The sequence below is a fragment of the Diabrotica virgifera genome, chromosome 4 (assembly GCF_917563875.1).
Source record: "Diabrotica virgifera virgifera chromosome 4, PGI_DIABVI_V3a".
Lineage (NCBI taxonomy): Eukaryota > Metazoa > Arthropoda > Insecta > Coleoptera > Chrysomelidae > Diabrotica > Diabrotica virgifera.
In genome coordinates this window covers 101,605,290-101,628,835 of record NC_065446.1, presented here as the reverse complement: position 1 = coordinate 101,628,835, position 23,546 = coordinate 101,605,290, and the positions used below count along the sequence as shown (strand labels likewise).

Sequence of the window (23,546 nt, the reverse complement as noted above, 5' to 3'; positions counted from 1 at the left end):
TGCTTTTCTTTTGTAAATATTTTTGTAAAAACAAATACTTTTAACTTTAAAATGTGTAACTTTAAAAAACCCCTGTTTTAAAAACGCACCCAATTAAATGGTAGCACTTCGCGGTGTTTTCAAATTTAGAGGTCCATTGACCACATGAGATAATAAAATCCCGTTAACGTTGTAGTTCCTTTTAGCTCTCTTATGTTGAACATAATCAATAGCCTATTGTCTGTATAATTTCTTCCCTCTTAATAACCCTATTAATGACTTCAATATTGCTAATTTTGTCTACCCACGGTATTTGTAGCATCCTTCGATAACACTAACACTCAGAAGCTTCCAATTTCTTAATCTCTAATTGCTTCAATCTTCAGGACTCAGATCCGTAGAACAAACTTGTAAAAACGTAGCAGCTCAACAACTTTATCTGAGATCCATCCAACTCTGCTGCAATGTTTGTCAGACTTTATAGAGTTGAAGTGAATATGACAGTGTCATCGGCATATCTTATATTATTAAGGATTTCACCATTTATGATCATACCCTCCTTACACTCTCCTAGAGCTTCTTGGAAGACGGCTTCTTAGTACGTCATCTTTCTCTTATTTCTCTGTCTTTGTCTTAGTTATTGCATATCTTCTAGATATTATTTATTTTCTTGACTTGTTTTTTTGCTCTCACTTCTTGTAATTTTGTGTCATTTGTTGAAGTTATTTTTTCATCTTTTTTCATTTTTCCTATATATTTGTTAGTAACTAAAAGATAATTAAAAATGTGAATCTACTTACTTGGTTGACATATCGGTTTTGGAAAGTCCCAAATACCATTATTACAGTAAAGAACATTTCTGCCTCCGGGTGGAATTTCATAATAAGCAGCACATTCGTAAGTTAAGTATGTACCATCAATGGCTTTGTCACAAGTTACTGTATTTTCATCTTTATCTTTGCATAGTAACTGTGTAGTTACTGTTGAATAAAACGGAGGACATTTTTCTAAAATATTAACATCTTAAAATAATCGTGGCGAGAAAAAAAAACTGAAATAAAAATATAAAAATCTCAAAAATTTAAAAAAACGAGATGGTGTAAAGTTGAATTTTTGCAAGTGGACAATTCGTTGTAAGTCTCGAATTGTTTCTAATGCCCTGTGTCGATGATGTCGTTTATTCTCGATCGATGATGATAAATAAATGTTTAAAGTCTTGTAGTAAAAACACAATTATTACACTACAGTTGATGGTTAGGTAAAATTTTATAATAGACTGCTCTCCAAAAAGCCCAAATCCCCTAATTTATGAGTTAACAAATAATGTATACCCCAGCATAGAAGTTAATGCATCTATCACAGTAAAAAACTTTGAACTTTGAAAGCTTACAATACAATTTAATAGAGGAAGTGATTGCAACACTAGGAAGTAATAACACTATTTGTCAATTTATTGAGTTTGCAGGAAGTTGAACGGACTCCAATTATTAAGCTATTAATTGATATATGTTTTACAATTATACCCGTGAAACTATAAAAATTTAAGAAGTTATGATTAATGTGAGATTACAAATTAAGGGATTAATTTGTGATTGAACAGCAAGGTATTAAACATATTAAAGGTGGTCACGAGTTTCTTCAAAGGCTCTAGATATACTTACTTTTACATGTTGGAATTTTTATCCCTTCCCAGTTCGTATCACATACAAGGAAAGGAGTATTAGGTTGTAACTGGTAACCTTCGTGGCATTCTAATCTTAAAATCGAATTAACCTCTACCTGGTCACCTGGTTTGACATCTGCTTCAGTTATTAACCACCTCCCATTTTGTAATTGTGGGGGCAGTGTACATTTAAAACTAAAAATAGAGCATTCAATTGTTGAGAAAATTTCGAATAATGTGAATTTATGTTGAATAACAAATAACGATGCTTCAAAACTATAGAACAGCACAAATAAGGATGGGTTCAATGATAGAACCCTGGAAAATTGTGAAATCATTACGAGCTAACAGGAAAGAGAAAACTTTTATACAATACATACCAGACGACGAGTGGGATAACCACTATAAAAATCTACTGATAGAGCAAAGACCAGAATTCAGCATCGATGGAGACGAACAAAAAATAATGACCACAGAGGAAGAAAAAATAGTCATAACAGACAAAGAGATGAAACAAGCAATAAATTCCATGAAGAACAATAAAGCTGGAGGACCAGGAGGAATTGTGGCGGAACTAATCAAATACGGAACACAGAAATTAAGAAGAATGATATGCCGAATCATGGAAAGAGCAATAAATGGAGAGGACATCCCTAAACAATGGCAGGAAGCCTACATAACATCGATATACAAAAAAGGTAACAGAAAAGATTGCGAAAATTACAGGGGGATAAGCGTCATCGCTACAATGGGAAGACTGTATGGCAGGATCCTCAGGAACAAAATAGAGAAAAATATAGAAGGTAAAATCGGAGAAGAACAAGCAGGTTTCACAGCAGGGAAATCATGTCCAGATCATATCCATACAATACAACAGACAATAGAGAAAAAAAGAGCTAAGAACAAAGATGTACACATGGCGTTTATAGACCTTAGGAAGGCATACGACACCGTGCCAAGGAAAGAACTGTGCAAAGCAATGACTAAAATAGGGATACCACCTAACCTAACAGAAGCAATCAAAAACATGTACAGTGGAAATGAAGTAAATATAAAAATCGGAAACAAGGTAGTTGCTAACTTCAAAACAACAAAAGGATTACTACAGGGATGCCCAACGTCACCGACTCTATTTAAAATATTTTTAGAACACGCACTAACAACTTGGAAGACAAAGTGTAGGGGTATGGGAATACCGATAAGGGACGATTATCTCTACACATTGTGTTTTGCAGACGATAAGGTGGTGATGGCTCAAGATGAAGAGGATATCAGTTACATGGTAAGAAAACTAAAAGAGGAATACAAAAAGGTGGGCCTGGAAATAAATATGAAGAAAACGGAATACTTAGTAATATCGGAAGAAGACGTAAAAACTTAGAAGTAGAAGAACAAGTTGAAATAAAAGGAACGAAGAATTTTAAATATTTGGGCTTTATAATGTCGAAAAGCGGAACAACAGAAGCAGAAATAAAAAGTAGATTGGGACAAACAAGATCTTGCATCAGACAACTCCATAATGTAATCTGGAATAAAAACATCAAGGGAAAAACAAAAAGAATGATATACCAGACAATAGTAAGAAGCATCATGACATACGCCGCAGAAATTTGGGTCATAAACAAAAAAACCCAAAAAAGCATTCTGGCAACCGAAATGGAATACTGGAGAAGATGCTGTGGTCTCACCAGAAGAGACAGAATAACAAATGAGGAGATAAGGAGAAGAATGCAAGTGGAAAAAGATGCCCTGCAATATATAGACGAGAGAAGACTGAAATGGTACGGCCACGTACGCAGAGCAGAAAACACTTGGATAAACAAGGTTGCAGGATGGAGCCCAAGAGGAACGAGAAGAAGAGGACGACCTAGAAGATCTTGGAAAAATGAAGTCGACGAAGCCATGTCTAAGAAAGGATTGGAAGACGGAGACTGGGAAGATCGAAAAAAATGGAAGTCCTGGCTGACGGAAGGGAAACGGCATTAGCTGTAGACAACCCTCTATATATATATATATATATATATATATATATATATATATATATATATATATATATATATATATATATATCAATGATAGGAGCAACAATCAAAGACGAGATCACAAACGAAGACCTACGAAACAGAACCAGCAGAGTTACAAATGTTGCAGATCAAAATGGAGATAGGCTAGCCACTTGGGAAAGATGAAGGATGGAAAGTGAACACGCAGGTTAACCGAATGGAGATCAAGAACAGATCAACTAAACAGAGGAAGAGAGACATCACACGATGGTAAGATGATTACATGATCTGGGACAGATGACGAAAAATTGGATCAATACCTACTGCATAAGACCGTGCACTTTGCGTAACCTTTGTTCTGCAGCGTACATAAAATGGGCTAATGATGAAGATATAATATGTCTTCATCATTACAATCATATCAACCTCCATTGTCTTTGACCTATTAAGTCGATATTTTTTATTGATTTAAATATTACTAATAGACTGATAGTAATCTCAATAATCTCTGCGAGGAAGCAAACGAAATGCCTACAGAGCTTGCCAAAGCAGCTGAAGAGGTTGGTTTGTTAATAAAGACAAAACCAAAATGATGACTAACTTGGTGTTAGGAGGATAAATGACACTCGAAGATAATATCATACAAGAAATAAGTATCGATATCTCGGATACGAGACATCAAAATTCCTGGAGACAATCAGACCCAAGGGATAGATATAAGGATTGGTTTATAAATAGGCTGGGCAGCATATGGAAGATTGAAAGACATATTAATTTATCAGTGCAATTCCTTTAAGATTTAGGGTCAGTCAGGGAAACAGGGTGATTGGAACAGTACTCCCGACGGCTAGAAATGAAATATTACAACAATATCACATACACAGAATTACAGTTCCATCTTTGCTTATTGTGTGGTATGTTATTCATTTGTTTACATACTAAGTGAATGTCCATTCTGTGCAATTTAAATTTGATTGTTTTTAAACACATAAATCGATTTAGAACAGTGCCAATATTTTACAAAGCTACAAATTTTATCTCTCTGTATTAAGTAGGTATACTGATTATATAATTTATAGCTATAATAATATTTATATTGCCTACAATGTTAATTTGAATGTTATTTACTACAAGAAGTCAGTACAGTAAGTGTTCACAATTACCCCCTTAAATCTTGAGCATGGGGTAAATGAAAACACCTGTTAGGGGTAAATGGAAACAATGTGAGGTAAATGGAAATCAATGTTTTATGTTAAGGTTGTAGGTCTTGCCATTTTTAAAATGTTGAGGAAGTACATACGGAAGAGAGAACCAATGAAATACTCTTTGAATAATTTAAAAATGAGGTGACAGATGTTAAAACAAAAAAAGTAACATATAGGGAGGCTGCTGCTTACACATTGTATTCCACATTGCGTTATTTACAACTGCATAAAGTGTAGAAACATACGAACTAATAAGATGGAACGAGTGTGCTAACTGCATGGTTAGCCAATATTGAAGACCATATTGTTACGTGTTTAAAAGCCTGAGATTGTTGTTTACTTTTACCCCATTTTTTATTTTTTTTTTTTCAAATTTCTGGGGTAAATGGAAACTTTGAATATCTTATTTTTTTGTAACTTTTTCTTACTAGTTTTTAAGACATTCTACTGTAGACTTATCGTATAATAGCTAAAAGCTTTTATTTTATTATAATATAAAACAGTATATTTTTAAATAAATTTCAAATGCTTAGATGTCATGATATTTCAAATAGTGTTTCCAATTACCCTGACTGACCCTAAAAGGAAAGTATACAATCAATGTGTTTTTCCAGTCATTACGTACGGAGCTAAAACTAACACTAACATTAACCAAAGCAAGGGTGTCAAAGCTTAGAATAGCACAGAGGAAAATGGAAAGATCCATACTAGGAATAAGACTTGCGGATCTAATGAGAAATTTAGAAATAAGGCAAAGAACGGGTGTGCAAGATATATAATGGAGAACTCTCATGGACAAAACAAGCAGAGGCAGACCACCAACACACAGGACATACGACATAAAAAGAATATATGGTAGATGGATGCAATTAGCACAAGATCAAGCTTCCTGGAGACGTGCTGAGGAGGCTAATGCCTGCACTGGACAAGAGAAGAAGCTGGATGGTTGATGATGATGAATCTCAACAAATTAAACGACATTGTATATTAGCTCTCTTACCTACTTTGTCGTCTTTGTCTTAATGTGGAATAATTGTTATTGCTTTCTAATTGTTCGCTTGTAAAACCTGAAAAGTAATTCATAATTAATTTATTATCATGAGTACCGTAAAATGAAAATACACTAACACATGAGGATGACCGATGGAACAAAATGATTTTACATTGGAGACCTTGGAATCATAAGCGTCAAAGAGGAAAACCACAACCAATGTGGTCAGATGAACATAAAACATCATGCTGGACCGAGATGGAAATGTAGATAGAGAACTTTATAAAAATTAAAGAGAGGCACATGTCCAAAGATGGCTGTTATTGGCTGATAACATAGATATTTCGGATATGCCATTAACTGTCCAATTGTAAAATAAACATTACACAAACTTATACCTACACATACACGCCTAGATGACTACACCAGACTCAGTAAAGCATAAGATTTATACTGGGACTATTATGTCCTCCAATCAAAGACCAGAAAAGCGACGGGACCAGATTGAATACCGAGTTAAATAATATGGCTCTTCGACAGTTCAGGTAAAAGATCTCTCCTTCATCCATTAATGAAGTTTATCAAACTGGCTATATTATACCAACGGATTGGCTGCTGTCGACTTTTGTGGTGATACCTAAAAAAGCAAATGCGAAAAGATGTAGTGACTACCGAACCATCAGCTTGATGAGTCATGTTTTAAAGATATTTCTACGAATTTGACACTCTAGGATGTACCGAAAAATAGAAGTACAACTTGGTGATACAACGCTCGATAATCGATCACGGCACATGAAAACGAAGAATCAAGGAGTGTAACATCAGGACAATTCAGAAGAAAACTGTTACCTAAGAAATACCTTAGAGAGTTAGTTCGTGAGTATAAAATAAACTCGAAAGAAAGGAGATGGCCTAGAAATGAGTGTCTCTTTTCCAAACTAAAGACTAAAAAAGACTTAAGTCTATAAAGTAATTAATAACAAATAAACTGAACGAAATTATAATACCAACAGGAGAATAACAAAGCTTCAGAAAAGCGAAACAAGGTAAGAGAAATCATTAGAATACAAAAACTTGCGGATTTATGTTTCTTGGATCTTAAGAAGGCATGAGACAGGGTCAAATTAAAGGACATTATTCATTTATTATACGCAATAGAGATACAATTAAAACGATCGAGAATATCTGCCAGAACCACATAATAAAAGCAAAAGTAGAAGAAGAACTAAGTGACTCAATTGAATATGGCAATGGGATAAAACATTCGCTGAGAATTCTATTGTTCAACCTGATACTAAATGAAATAATAAAAAAAATAAGAAAGAAAAAGATAACAAATCGAAGAAAACCAACTTAAAATGGTAATTTGCTATGCAGACGATGCAATATTAACCTCTCAAAGTGAAGATGGTTATTACAGCAAATCTACTAAGATGTAAATTAGAGCCGGAGGGTCAGATAACAGAACAAGTGATGGAGTTTAAATATTTAGGCATCATATTATCTATGTAGCTACGGACAGTTCGAAACATAAGTGGAAGATCAAGTAAATAGAGCAAACAAAGCTGCATGTTGCCTGAATGAAACAATATGGAGAAATAAAAACATAGGAAAAGAAATGAAAGGTAGAATTTACAAAAACAGTCATCAGACTAATAATGACATACTCGGCAGAAACACGAGCCGACACACAGAGAACAAAAATAATGCTAGAGACAGCAGATATGAAAACTGTTAGAAAAATTGATAGTAGACACCACGGAACAGAGCTAGAAGTACGAATATACGACGGAGATGCAAAATGAAGAGCATCAAAATCTGGGTAAGAAAGATACGAGTAGAATGGAATAATCATCTAAGTATAATAACGACAAATAGACGGAAAAGACGGTAAGCGGTTTCCAAATAGAAAGACGATCAGTGGGAGACCATCAAAACGATGGAACTATAACTTACGCGCTGTTTGCTATGTTACTGCTAACAACAGTAATTAAAACTACTAAGTATATTATAATAAACTTTATTTTACATAGTTGCAATTAATGTTGAGTATAGAGGGTGTTCCATTAATATGTGGGAATATAAAAATATATAAATGTTTTTTTTTTGCGTTAATAGGATGGACCCAATAAATTCGGTTCCTCTTATTTTTCTTTCTTCGACGATAAAGTAACCACAACGCTATTATTTGATTTCTCTCCATATAATATATACCTTTTATTCTACGAAATTATATTTAGTTTTATAGGGTAAACGACTCGGTGAAGACTGGAGTAGGGCGGCGGTCACGTCTTGTGTGAACTTATCTAAAAACAACATTTAAAACGAGGAGAACAACATTTAAAAATGAATGGATGACAGAGGGTCCTTTAAATTCTCTACATGAAAAACATAGATTGTAATGTTGTTCTGAAGCTGTTTTCTTGTAGAATTTTTATAATAAACTATTCTAAATGGGAAATAAGCTACAATTTAACTAAAAAAATAATTTTATTAACGTTTCGACGCCCAAATCGGATGTCGAAACGTTAATAAAATCATTTTTTAGTTCAATTGTGGTTTATTTCCCATTTAGAATAGTTTATTACATATATTGTATGAGCTAATTAGATGAACTAATCCAAGATCCCACAAATAACTTATAGTAGAACAACGATTATAAAAACAAATTAAGACTTTTAATTAAAAACAAAAGAAATAATAACTGACAAAATAGAAATTGCAAGTGAATTAAATACGCATTATAGTACATTAGGACAAAACTATGGACAAAAAATACCCATTTGTAATGATACATCGTAATGATACATATCAGACATCGTATCATGTACTTACCTCAGCCACAAAGTGTAAATAAAAATAATATCCCAAACCACACAGCAACATATCTTCGTGCGACTCAATTCTTAGCGTGTGAAAAGGATACGTGCGTCAAAACTACCGCACGAGAAAACCCTCGCACGTTCAAAATTCTTATAATGTGAAACAGCCCTACTGAAGGTACAAAAACAGATATAGCTTATTTAAGCCCCAAATCAGTGGCGAATCTACGATGAGAGAAAATGAGGAAATTGGGAAATCCCGCCCCCTAACAGGTCCAAAATTAAAGAAAAACGTTGTTGACATATAAAAAATATATTTGCTGACATAAAACTTAAACTACAGACAGACAAACTCAACCCAATAAAAACGCTAGTTAGGAAAATTAAGGGAACTTAATGCATAATATAAATTATTATTTATGTCTTTCATGTAGTTTGAGTTTAGATTTTTTATTCCTTTTGGTTGGTGTTTCATTGGAAGTTCCCCTCTAACTAAGGAAAATTTCCCCTCCCAAGGCAAATGTCTAGATCCGCCACTGCCCCAAATAGGTGTTAACTTATCCAATTAGAGGCATATTGAAAGCCGAGAGGAGAGCAGATAAAATACAGAAAATACTGACAAGAATCGAGTGATATAATGACTGAACCAAGAATATGGCAACTATACTGAGTAAAGAATGTACTATATTACAGAAACACGTAAAAATTCGTGAAAGTGGTCCAGTGGCGGCTGGTCCTATGAGGCAGGTGAGGCAGTGCCTCACCAATATATCAATCTACTATTTACGTTATTTCGTTATTTCATCATCAATTCTTTAAATACAATTTAACTGTCTGAAATTTGCTAAATCACTTAATTTTCGTTATTTCATCATCAATTCTTTAAATACAATTTATCTTTTTGAAATTTGCTAAATAACTTAATTTTTATTATAAAACTTAATAACTTTATTTTTATGATAAAAAATAAAAATAGGTACGGCCCTGGCCCGTTCTTCATAAACACACCGGTACCTACTCTACGTGGGAGTATATATGCGTCTTATTCTCACTTTCTCAAATTATACAGCAGAGGCACCGTAGATGCGTGCCTCTGATGGTGCCTTGTCTAGCATATTACGAAGCCGACGGAGATCGGCCGACAGCAATAAAATTTAAACTAAGAATAATTTTTGGAACCGGGATTAAGTATCCTTTCAGAGGCAGCCAAAAATATGCCTCTAGCGTGGTTTTGCAGTGTTAGGTATTTGGTTAGAACAGTTTGTTCTAGTTACGTGTGCTTGGCCTTTATACACTCTGGTTATTTACTATTCGCGGTGTGCAAGTACTTGGAAGGGAATTGAGAAACGATCGTGCGCGATTAGCGGAGAAATATTGCAACTTTCTTAATTTTTTTTTTTTATATTTTATTCTGGCCTTGGTTCAGAACCTTTAGCCACGTAACTACATATACAATTATTATTCGTTCATAAGTATAAAATTGTCCAGTATACACTTAAAAATAAAAAATAAAAAAAAATAAAGCTTACAAATAACAATGCCTACGTACTATGTTAATAAATACAACTATATTATTTTTTTTTCTTTTTCACTACGGTAAGAACTAAAAACATACATAGGTTACAAAATAATATAATTAATTACAGTAAATATCTCATTCCTACATTACATAATACAAAAGAAATACCTATTCATTCAAACTTTCTTAAATAATTCATTTTGTCAATTGAAATTGTCAAATTGACGTACATTTCATATCTACTGTCATTTAAGAAGAAAAATTATATGTTGCTCCACAATATTGATATGATATGCAATTATTATATAAAGGTAAATTTAATTAATTGTATTTTGCTTGCAGTACTGCATTTTAATAACTAATTTTATTTAATGTTGTTCTGAAGCTATTTCCTTGTGGCATTTTTGTAGTCAACTATTTTTAATGGGAATAAGCCACAATTTTACCAAAAAAATGATTTTATTAACGTTTAGAAGCCCAAATCGGGTTTCGCTGTCAAAATACAAAATACTACTAAAATAAACAAAAATGTTGTTGCTAAGTAAAAAAATTCTTCTAATAATTTATTTAATCTCACTCATTTATATTGGCAATTCAGACGTATATTATAAAATATAAAACGAAACGTTAATAAAATTATTTTTTTGGTAAAATTGTGGCTTATTCCCATTAAAAATAGTTGACTAATTTTATTTACTACATACAATTGTTTACCTTTTAATAACATAACCTGAATCTTATTTTTTCTAATTATTTTTTTGGACTATGGCCTTGACAATTATCCAGTAACCAGGACTAAAATAATTGGCCAATATAATAAAAAGTGCGAATAAAGTTGCAGAGCGTTGAAATAGGTGTCGTTTTGCCGAACTTTCACGGTCCCAGTTAGTATAATTAGATGTTTAGAATATGTTATCATGCTGTGACTGGCTGTAAGCTATTTGCTAATATCAATTAAAGAAATAAATTAATAAAAAAATTAGAAATTATGATTTCTTACATAATAATTCATTTACTTTTAAGCACGCTGTTTATAAAAAAATCCAAAAAAATAATATTTAACCCTTAGTTTATTTAACATAAAAAATCAATCTTATAATATAACAGTAATTTGTTTATTTTCTTGTTTCTATTTCCGTATATTCAATACATTTACAATATAAGATTGGTTCTAAAATGAAATCATCACGTGTTTGTAGGTATATTGTTTGCGTACAATAATTTAATGTTGGCAAGTGATTAATAATAACAGAATCAGTCAACGGCGTAACCAGGATGATCCTAGGGGGGGGGGGGCTACAACTGGTGGATCTCTGGGGTATGGAATTAAGGAGAATGTTAAGCGTATGGGGGGCTTATAACCCCCAAAACCTTCCTGGTTACGCCACTGGAATCAGTTGTCCGTAGTTGTCATGTAGTGTAAAATGTAAATTTTGCTTAATATGGCTGTACAACGCTGATGAGACCAAGGAAGGACTAAACATCTGATTCATACTGTTTTGATATGTGGTATCATATTAATTATGTTTAGCTAAAAAAACAGCTACTATGAGTATGAACCTGTTAGAGACTTAGAACTTTCGGGGCTATACTTTTGCGAATAAAATTGTTATTTTATCGTTTGCAAGCCTTAAAACAAATACGGTGCCGTTCTGTGACGTTATGACGTCACAAAATCGACCTTCCGGCTATTAAAGAAAAGCTAACCATAATAATAATATTCCTCAGATGTAGTGTGCCTCACCATCTTATACTATCACGAGCCTCCCCTGAAGTGGTCTATGTCTAATATGAATGTAGACATTAATGAAGGGATTTTGGTAAATTGTAAATAATGCGTATTTAAAAAATTAAGTATTCAACTGTTAGACCTTGTAATTTTACGACTATTATAATATATTATAATAATCGTGAATAGTATTAACTTTTTGTTGTACTAACCTTTAAAAATAAACAACAAGCAAAACAAAACGCAATGTACATCCATACTATCACAGTCACGTAAAAACAAAGATTAACAGTATCTAAAAATAAACTATCACAATAATTTTTTAATTGACGTTGTCTTCATGTCTTCTTAACTGTTAAACCAAAAAGGAAAACACTGTATGAATCTCATTTACTCTAAATGACAACCGGTTTATAATGATCTCGGATTATTAATATTATGTTATCAACACGAATGAATGACAAGCATAGTTGATAGTATTTCTGATTAATTTTGAAATTGCGGTTTGTTTAATAGATAGTTTTGTTTGGCTTTAAATAAAATTTATGTTTGGGAAATTTATGTTTCATCAAATAATATGAATATAAATGTTTACTATATTTGAGAAGAAAAACCAAAATGCTCTAATAGTACGGCAGATTCGTGCAAATATTTTAAGCATTGTGCATTTAATGATAGAAGCATATAATTTGGACCACATATACTACAAATATAAAGACTTAAAATTAGATACGAGGCCATCTCAGATTTTACCTTTTACAAAAATGGCGGGATTCAAAATGGCGACGATACATATGTGACTAATGGCACGATAACTTTTAAACCAAAAGTCCGACTTCAACCAAATTTGGCATAGGGGTTCTTTTTTTGATGTATGAGATCGAGTTCGTGAACCGGAAAAATCGGTTTGCCAGAAGTTGTGTTTTTCTTGATTTTTTTATGTAAAAATAATGTTGTTTTTTTAAATCTTTCACCCTTTATGTATTAATTTTTCAAATAGGTAATACCGGCATTGAAAAGAGCATAAAAATATCTTTTAGGAAGTATTTTGAACTTTTTAGTTATGTTAAGGCTATGGGTACATAATTCGCAAATATTTTACGTGTATCCCTACTTTTTCTGTCTTTACACGGCAAATTACGCGTAGTAAAATTCACACTGGTATGGATATGTAAACATTACTAGAATGTCATTTTACTTGAAAATGTCATCATTAATTTAAAGAGATGGGTTTTGAATGTTCTTGGATAACTGTTATTTTTATAATTGGAAATTATTAATTCAGTTAATAAATGTGATAATTTTTCACTAACTATGTATTCAGTGATTGTAATAATTTATTTGTACATCAAAGACTAATACTTAATCGAGAAAAGAGGAAAAGTGTTAAAGTGATTTTTTAATAATATATTGTTATGGAACGCTTCCAATTTTGAACATCTTTAACAACAAAATGCTTGGATCACAGAATATATTATCCTGATGTATTCTCTGCTTGGATCTTCCACAAATAATACACAATAAATAACTTTTTATTAAGTTCACGTCTTAAATCAACTATTTATCAAATACACTATATTTCAATAATATTTAATCAATAACTCAACATATTCCCGATGCAATGTCAAATATTTAAAATTGTCACTGATTGTCAGTGTCTGACTGACAATATATTTATGCTGACAATATTATATTTGGCTGAGTGCGTTGTAAGACAAAGATAGATTTGGAAAATATTACCACGACATTGTGCTAATTTTTTTCAAATCCTGAAAAAACCAATAAATATTTTTGAAAAATTTAAACGCAGAATGAAAGATTAAATTATTACCGAGGGCCGAAAGTCCCTTAGAATAAATAAAAAGTTTATTTTGAATGATATATTTGAAATTAAAAATCACACTAAATTTTCTCTTAGTTTTTTCACCCCTGTAACTTATTAAAATAAACATTATAGAAGTTCTCAGGGACTTTCGGCCCTCGCTAATAACGTAATCTTTCATTCTGCGTTTAAATTTTTCAAAAATAATTATTGGTTTTCTCAGGATTTGAAAAAAATGAATCCCCATTTGAATAGCATTGCAGCCGAAAAAACGTACCGATCCTCTTAATTACCATGTAATAAATGCATAACTTATCGTCACATGTACCTATGTGCGGCAAATTCGTGCATATTATAAGAATTATTGTGCATTTAATGATAGAAGCATATAATTTGGACCACATATACTACACATAGAAAGGTTCAAATAATTTAGATATGAGGCCATCTCAGATTTTGCCTTTTACAAAAAGGCGGGCATTCAAAATGGCGACTATACATATTTGACTGATAGCACGCTAACTTTTTTTAACGAAAAGTCCGATTTCAACCAAATTTGGTATATAGGTTCTTTTTTTTATGTATAAGATCGAGCTCTTTAACCGGAAGAATCGGTTTACCAGAAGATGTGTTTTCCTGATTTTTTTGTAAAAATATGTTGTTAATTTTTTCAATTCTTTCACCCTGTATATATCAATTTTTCAAAAAGTTAATACCGGCGTTGAAAAGAGCGTAGAAATATTTTTTAGGGAATATTTTGAACTCTCTTTTTATATTAATTACCATTTAATAAATACATAATATATCTTCACATGTAGGTACCTATGTGCTGCAGATTCGTGCAAATAATAATATAAGAATTATTGTGAATGTAATGGTAGAAGCATATAATTTGGACCACACATACTACACATACAGAGATTTAAATTTAGATATGAGGCCATCTCAGATTTTGTCTTTTACAAAAATGGCGGGCATTCAAAATGAATATGCAGCCCATAGGTACATGTGAATATTTGTTATGAATTTATTAAATGGTAATTAACATAACTAAAAAGTTTAAAATATTTCCTAAAAAATATTTTACACTCTTTTTAATGGCGGTATTACCTTTTTGAAAAAATTATATATAGAGGGTAAAAGAATTGAAAAAGGAACAACATTTTCTTACATAAAAGGAAAACAGTAAAGACACAACTTGTAGTAAACCGATTATTTCGGTTCAAACCTCGATCTTATTCATCAAAAAAATAACCTATATACCAAATTTGGTTGAAATCTGACGTCTCGTTCAAAAGTTATCATGCTATTAGTCACATATGTACAGTCGCCATTGTGAATGCCCGCCATTTTTGTAAAAGGACCAAAAACTGGGATGGCATCATATCTAAATTTACACCTTTATATGTGTAGTATGTATATGTGGTCCAAATTATATGCTTCTACTATTAAATGCACAATAATTCTTATAGAATTTGCACTAATCTGCTGTACATGGGTACATTTGAAGATACCTACGTTATGCATTTATTAAATGGTAATTAACATAACTAAAAAGTGCAAAATATTTCCTAGAAAATATTTTTGCACTCTTTTCAATGGCGGTATTATCATTTTGAAAAATTAATAAATACAGGGTGAAAAAATTGTATATTTTTACATAAAAAACAGGAAAAACACAACTTCTGGTGAACCGATTCTTCCGGTTCAAGACCTCGATCTTATACATCAAAAAAGAACCTATATAGCAAATTTGGTTGAAATCTGACGTCTCGTTTAAAAGTTATCGTGCTATTAGCCACATATGTATAGTCGCCATTTTGAATGCCCGCCATGTTTGTACAAGACCAAATCTGAGATGACCTCATATCTAAATTTGAACCTTTATATGTGTAGTATATGTGGTCCAAATTATATACTTCTATCATTAAATGCACAATTGTTTCACATATCGGCTGCACTATAACGTATGTTGAAAAGCAACTATTGTATCAATAGTACATTCATTTAAGATATTCACCTCGCAATTCTAAAGGCCTTCATGGATTTATTTGAAATTTTGAGAGTAGCTCAAAAATGATGCAAATAAGAAACCTGACTTGCCAATGTATGCTTCCACCCCGGGGGTGAATGCCACCCCATGTGGCAAAATGTAGAATAAAATTTTTTACTTAACTTGAGAATTTCTGAGTTATTCGCGATTAAAGATTACAAAACAAACCACCTTTTTCAATAGTTTTTCACGAATAACTCGAAAATCACGTATTTTCAGGAAAAAAGTCGTCCTTATTAAAATTGAAGCTTATAAAAAAAACAAAGAAACTAGTCAGTTTTAATTCAAGTTTTTAGATAATGTTAAGCAACTTATGAGTAATTGAAAACGAATTTTTCATAGAAAATGTTAATAAACATTTTTAAAGTACTTTTTATATCTTCAAAATAAGCTTCGATAAAAGCCTCTGGCATGATAATTAAGCGAGTTATGACGAAAATGAATCAAATACCTCGAATTTATAAAAAAAAAATAACGGTAAAATGTATGCCATGTGCGTCAAAATTCATATTAATCGTAGCCTATGTAGTCCATTCGGGTTAGACGAATAACAGGCCTAACCTTGCATTAGGAGCTGCCCCAAATTTTGTTTTTGTAATATTTAGGGGGGTCAATATTAGTGTAAATTTAAAATCTCGACTGAATTCCGCCATTGCGTTAGCCGCCATCTTGATTTTTAACGAGATCAGTTTTTGCTCAATATCTCCGCCATTTTCAACTTTTCGATAAAAAATACCGAACAACCAAAATTGTTGAAAATGTAATTTTCTATCATTTCTATTTTTACAATTTTTTCGTGCCATCGATATTTTCCGAATTATAGCGGAAAATAGTGACAGTTATATATAAATAGAGCATAATTATTGAATTATCTCGTTTATTGTTAGTTTTACGACAAAAATGTTCCCATTCAAAAATAGAGAGAATTGAATTCTACACAATTTTAATTTGTTTCATTTTTTTGCCAAAGTTAATATTTAAAGTAGTATGTATGCGATAATAGCGCGAGCGTAAGACCTGATTGATTTTGTAGCAATTGTTTTATTCAATATCTACGCCATTTTCAACTTAAATTGTTCCAAATCTGATTTCCTACAATTTCTTTTTAACAATTTTTTTTCATGCGGTTAATATTTTCCGAGTTAAGTGGGAAAATAGTAAAAAGTGGTGGGGGGAGCATAATTACTGAATTGAATATTTTTTCCGAGCTGCCCCAAATTTTATAATTCTATCCTTAAGGGGAGATCAATAGTAGTATAAATTTAAAATCTCGACTGAATTCCGCGGTTGCATTAGCCGCCATATTGATTTTAAAGGAGAACCGTTGTTGCTTAATATATCCGCCATTTTCAACTTTTCGACAAAAACGGTAGGAACTAAAATTGTTGGAAACGCAATTTCCTACAATTTCTTTTGCACAATTTTTTTATGCGATCAATATTCTCCGAGTTAAGGAGGAAAATAATGGAAGCGGAGGGGAAGCATAATTATTGAATTGTCTCATTTATTATTAACTTTATGACATAATTGTACATAAACAAAAATAAAGAGAATTATATTTTATACAATTTTTGAAACTTCCAATGAAACACCAACCAAACAAAGTACATAAAAGACATAAATAATAACTTATATGCATTAAGTTCACTTAATTTTATTAACTAGCGGGTTTTATTGGTTGAATTTGTCTGTCGATTATTAAATTTCATGTCAGCTAACATATCTTAATATTTCAACAATTTTTTTTTTAATTTTGGACCCCGTTGGGGGGAGTTTTCCCATTCCCCCTATCTTAAACTCGCCACTGGTTCTCTCGAAAAATTGTAGTAAATCGTAATTGCAACAATTTCAGTCCTTACACTTTTTGTCGAAAAGTTGAAAATGGGGAAGGTATTGAACAAAAACCATTGCTTTAAAATCAATCGGTTCTTACGCTCGCGCTTTTACCGCATACGTACTAACTTAAATATTGGTTTTATCAAAAAAATTAAAGAGATTCAAATTGTAAGAAATTTAATTCTCTTCATTTTTGTATGGGTCAAAATTTGTTGTAAAAGTAATAATAAACGAGATAATTCAATAAATCAATAATTATGCTTTAACTGTCACAGTTCTTTCCCCATAACTCGGAAAATATGGATCGCACGAAAAAAATTATAATAAACGAAATTATAGAAAATCGTATTTTCCACAATTTCAGTTTGTATATTTTTTGTCGAAAAGTTGAAAATCATGGAGATATTGAGCAAAAACGGTTCTCGTTTAAAATCAAGATGGCGGCTAACGCAACGGTCAAATTCAGTCGAGATTTTAAGTTTATACTACTATTGACTTCCCCTAAAGATTAGAAAAATAAAATTTGGGGCAGCTCCTAATGCAAGGTCAAATGGTATCCCGACTGGGCTAATGTAAAATTAACTTTATTGATGGTCCGGCAATATGTTCCAAAAGTTTGAGTTATTTAGAACAATTAAATTTTGAAAACACTTGTTTTAAGTAAATTTCTTTTTTTTTCCATTTTTCAAAAAATACGTTATTTTTTCAAAATATCTTAAAAACCATTGGATTTATGAAAAAAGTGTGCTAACCAAAAATTTAGCTTTTTTTATACTGAAAATTTTGGTTTTCTAAAACTCACGTAGCTCATAAATTAAGCGAGATATAATTCCAATATCCGCTAACTCCACACACAACATATTTTCAGTAAAAGCAAAAAACTGTATTTATTATTTCAGACCACCTGTATAAATGAATTGAAATTAATCCATTAGGGAAGATAATTCTAATTTTTTGATAACCCTTATTTACGTAACTTGGTTAATAAAACAAAAGATACAATTTTTTATGTTTAAAAAAGTGTATTTAGCAGGTTTTGAAACTAAGCAGTGGAGATAGCGTGGAATTAGCGAATTTTGGATATAACTACAGGTGAATTTAAAGACTTTTTCTTTTTCTTCTTTTATTAGGACATGCTTTTTTAACTTGTTTAGTTATTTCTTCCAATATTTTAATTAATAAAAGAAAATTACGGGCAACAATATTCACACAGTTTTGAACTATACCGTCATATTGAAATCTTTAGAATGAAAGGTGCTGGCGGCTTTGCATGTAACAAAAAATTGTCTTATGCACATAGTCATTATAAACGAGTTTTGTTTTAAGGTTGTATTACGTTTAAACGACTTAAAATCAATTTTTCTGGTAAAACTAACAACGGTTCTTAGTGACTTAGTCATATTATACCCCAGGCTGTGGATGAAAAAACGTGATATAATTCAGGAATTTTTGAAACCTATCAGGTATTGTAAAGGCCGATGCCAGGAATAACTTATTCTAAAATGTAACCAAAAATTTTGTGCGGTTTTTTATTTATGACGATTTTCATTTGTTAAATTTACAATTTTTAAAGATTTTTAATTTTGCAGCTTAGGATATTTATTTTAGAGAAAAACTTTTAAATAGAAAATTGTAGTAAATTAAAAAACGTATAATTTGAGCTATGGCAAGTTTAATTTTGTTAATATGTACGTTATTGCAAAACAGCCTTCGAAAAATCCAAAATGGCCGTTTTTTGCAATTGCCTTATTTATTTTTATGTATTTTTTAAGGCTTTAAAATGAAGATCTTTCAATACTAAACTTAAAAAAAATTTGTAGTGCCCGATCGGTGAACTTGTTGTTTAGATATTATAATTTGTTTTCCCAAGAGGTCAAATATCCAAGGCTATAACTTTTTAAAAAAAAAATCTTACAGAATTAATCCAAGATCCACCCTCCTTCTAAAGACTTATATTTTCATATTCTGATGTAAATATATGCGTATAACATTTTTCAACCTATTATTTCTGGTTTGAAAATAAGGGGGCAAATATCGTTATAAACATTTAGAACTGAAGCCGCCCCTGTACATCCTATGAGTTTTTAACTTGGAGGTTATTGTTGCTGAAGACAAAATAAAGATTCACAACTAAATAAAAATTTCTATGACCAACTGAAGTCGAAATAATTGTTTTTGTTTCTTAAATCGTATTGAATTTATTTATAACAATTAAGAAATTATTTCACAGTCATTGACTAAAGAAAGACTTATATTATTTTAAAATATAAATTATTTTAACCGAAAATTACATTTAATTATTAAAAATAATTTTTAAAATGTAATGGAAATTTATTTTTCGTTACGACTATGATTTATTGTGTCGGTTGCCCTTAGCAACGGCTAGCAACTTATAATACATTGTATCACGGTTTTTGCTTTAAATTTTAAAGCACCGCTTGGATTGACATGAAATTTGGCGAACACATAGATAACATGTTAAAGAATAAAGATGATATTGGGCCTCCGTGTGCTTTTGTACTGGGGGTGAGTTTCACCTCTTATGAGGGGTGAAAATATATATGTTCAAAATAAGTTCGGAAACGGATAAAACGTCTAATTCTAAGCACTTTTCGTTCTATAGCATTTTTTCACCAAGTTAATACCTTTCGAGCTATTTTCGAGTAAATACCTTAATTTTTCAACAACAAAAAAAAACGTTTTTAGGCGGTTTTTGACAAATAACTCAAAAAATAAGTGTTTTTTTGAAAAAATGGATTTTAACAAAAATATAGAAAATTAAAAATTGAAAAAAATGATGTATGCATGAAATCTATAGACCCATCCAGTATAAACAAAGTTCTAGCTAATGAAAAATAGGTTCATATCCGTCAAATTTCAAAGTGAATTATTTCAACGGGGAATAATCAAAAAATTATGCACTTTTTGGAGAAAAATCATTTTTTAAAGTATTTAAAAAAATATGTATATCTGTTTTTAAAAAATGTTTCTAGCATCAAAAGTAAGCAAGTTACTCTGAAAATAAAGTTGATCTCTTTTTTTTTGGTCAAAAAACTCGAAAGTCAACCCCCAATTAGCATCTTAAATCAAATTAATCATTACCGCTTCATAAGTTACTTTGCTCATGTATTATTTATATGATCTGTAAGTATCATCGGTTCAAAGGGCTTATTAAAAAAAAAATTGGTTTTAAAGTAAATATGTTTTAATTTTTAATTAAAAAAAAAATGTTTTTTTTTTCTAAATAACTTAAAATTTATTAATGTGACCAAAAATCACAAAGAGTAAAAAAAAAATAGTTTTTGCTGTTACGAATATTTTGGATTTTTTGCTTTTTTCTGGAAGGCAAAAATGTGTTAAGATATGGCTGTTCTAAATTTGCATACACTCGTGATTATTGTATATTCAAGTCCTTTTAACTACTGCCCCTTCAAAAATAAGCACTTTGAACCGATGAAACTTACAGACATAAACGACACATACATGAGTAACACAAAATTGAAGTAAAATTGATTAATTTCATTTTTGATGCTAATTAGGGGGTGTCTTTCCCGAGTTTTATGACAAAAAAAAAGAGATCAACTTTATTTTCAGCGCAACTTGCTTACTTTTGATGCTATAAACTTTTTTTTAAAACATATATACATATTTTTTTAAACACTTTAAAAAAGTTTTAATGATTTTTTTCCAAAAAGTGCATGATTTTTCGGTTATTTCACGTTGAAATAATTCACTTTAAAATTTGACGGATATGAACATCTTTTCCATTAGCTATTAGAACTTTGTTTTTACTGGGTGCAGAGATTTCACGCGTACATCGTTTTTTTCAATTTTTAATTTGCTATATTTTTGTTAAAACTCTTTTTTTCAATAAAATACTTACTTTTAGAGTTATTTGTCAAAAACCGCCTAAAAACGTGTCTTTTTGTTGTTGAAAAATGAAGGTATTTACTCGAAAATAACTCGAAAGGTATTAACTTGGTGAAAAAATGCTATAGGACAAAAGGTGCTTAGAATTAGACGTTTTATCCATGAAAACTCACCACGTGAAACTCACCCCTAGGACAAAAGCGCACAGAGGCCCAATATCATTTTTATTCTTTAACTTTTTATCTATGTGTTTGCCAAATTTCATGTCAATCCAAGCGGTGCTTTAAAATTTAAAGCGAAAACCGTGATTCAATGTATTATAAGTTGCTAGCCGTTGCTAAGGGCAACCGACACAATAATTAATCACAGTCGAAACAAAAAATAAATCTCCACTACATTTTAAAAATCATTTTTAATAATTAAATGTAACTTTCGGTCACAATAATTTTTATTTTAAGATAATATCAGTCTTTCTTTAGTCAATGACTGTGAAATAATTTCTTAATTGTTATAAATAAAGTCACTACGATTTAAGAAAACAAAAACAATTATCTGGGCTTCAGTTGGTCGTAGAATATTTTTATTTGGTTTTTAATCTTTATTTTGGCTTCAGCAATAATAATCTGTAAGTTAGAAACTCATAGGATGTACAGGGGCGGCTTTAGTTCTAAATGTTTATAACGAAATTTGCCCCCTTATTTTCAAACCCGAAATAAGAGGTTGAAAAATGTTATACTAATTTATTTATATCAGAATATGAAAATATAAGTCTTTAGAAGGAGAGTGGATCTTGGATTAACTCTGTACGATTTTTTTTTCAAAAAGTTATAGCCTTTGACATTTGACCTCTTGGGATAAACAAACTATAATATCTAAACAACAAGTTCACCAATCGGGCACTACAAATTTTTTTTTATGATTAGTATTGAAAGATCTTCATTTTAAAGCCTTAAAAAATATATAAAAAATATTTTTACAATAAATAACGCAATTGCAAAAACGGCCATTTTGGACCTTTCGCAGGCTGTTTTGCAATAACATATTAACGAAATTAAACTTGCAATAGCTCAAATTGTAGGTTTTTAAAATTTGCTACAATTTTCTATTTAAAACTTTTTCTCTAAAATGAATATCCTAAGCTGCAAAATTAAAAATCTTTAAAAATTGCAAATTTAACAAATGCAAATCGTCATAAATAAAAAACCGCACAAAATTTTTGGTTACATTTTAGTATAAGTTATTCCTGGCATCGTCCTTTACAACACCTGATAGGTTTCAAAAATTCCTGAATTATATCCTGAAATCGACCTATTTTTAACCCACAGCTTTAGTCCTGTCGCCAGGGGGGGTACAACGGCCTCGTTAATTCAGATGGACTTACCCAAGTTTTTTTTATGTATTTTGACCCGTAGAACCCGAATTTTTTGGGTAACAGTTGATCCGGATGTCGATAAGATTGTTATAGACCAAGAACTTGAGGAATCAAATAACAGCGATTTTTGGCAAAACAAAACAATATTTTGTATTTTTTGGGTCATTTTAAGCAAAAAATATTTCTACAAGTTTTTTAGTAGGATGCACAGTTTTCGAGATAAACGCGGTTGAACTTTCAAAAAATCGAAAAACTGCAATTTTTAAACCCGAATAACTTTTGATTAAAAAATAAAATAGCAATTCTGCTTAGCGCCTTTGAAAGTTCAAGTCAAATTATGTCGGTTTTGATTATTTGCATTGCTAAAAATTTATTGTGTTATTGTTAAACAAAGCTACAAACAACTAGTGCGTGAGTGATGTTTCTATGATTTCTCATTTAAAATCGAACGAGTAGGTAGAATAGGTACTAGTGCAATCAAGACTATTTCTACGTTACATGCGTTAAAACGCATGTAAAAGCACGGGAAACCCTACGTGTTTATAGCTTTGTTAAACAATAAAAAAATAAATTTTTACCAACGCAAATAATCAAAACCGATATAATTTGACTTAAACTTTCAAATGCGGTAAGCAGACTTGCTATTTTATTTTTTAATCAAAAGTTATTCGGGTTCAAAAAT

At 31.1% G+C, this 23,546-nt stretch overlaps 2 protein-coding genes across 5 annotated transcripts in view; both read right to left on the bottom strand.

Moving 5' to 3' along the window:
- The window catches only part of LOC114338870 (uncharacterized), a 435,637-nt gene that overhangs the window by 122,236 nt on the left and 289,855 nt on the right, over positions 1-23,546 (bottom strand). Inside the window, exons 1-4 of one of the 4 annotated variants that reach the window (XM_050649558.1) lie at positions 12,124-12,365; positions 5,851-5,917; positions 1,641-1,837; positions 780-986 (exon numbers count right to left, since the gene is read on the bottom strand). The exons of the other annotated variants lie outside the window; for them this stretch is intronic. Coding sequence (XP_050505515.1) covers positions 780-986; positions 1,641-1,837; positions 5,851-5,917; positions 12,124-12,169 — 517 coding nt within the window. The 5' untranslated portion in view covers positions 12,170-12,365. Of the gene's footprint in view, positions 1-779; positions 987-1,640; positions 1,838-5,850; positions 5,918-12,123; positions 12,366-23,546 lie in introns of those variants that run through there. 4 annotated transcript variants of the gene reach the window in all.
- Positions 1-23,546, bottom strand: part of LOC114338869 (uncharacterized) — a 456,134-nt gene that overhangs the window by 240,742 nt on the left and 191,846 nt on the right. The window lies entirely within an intron of this gene.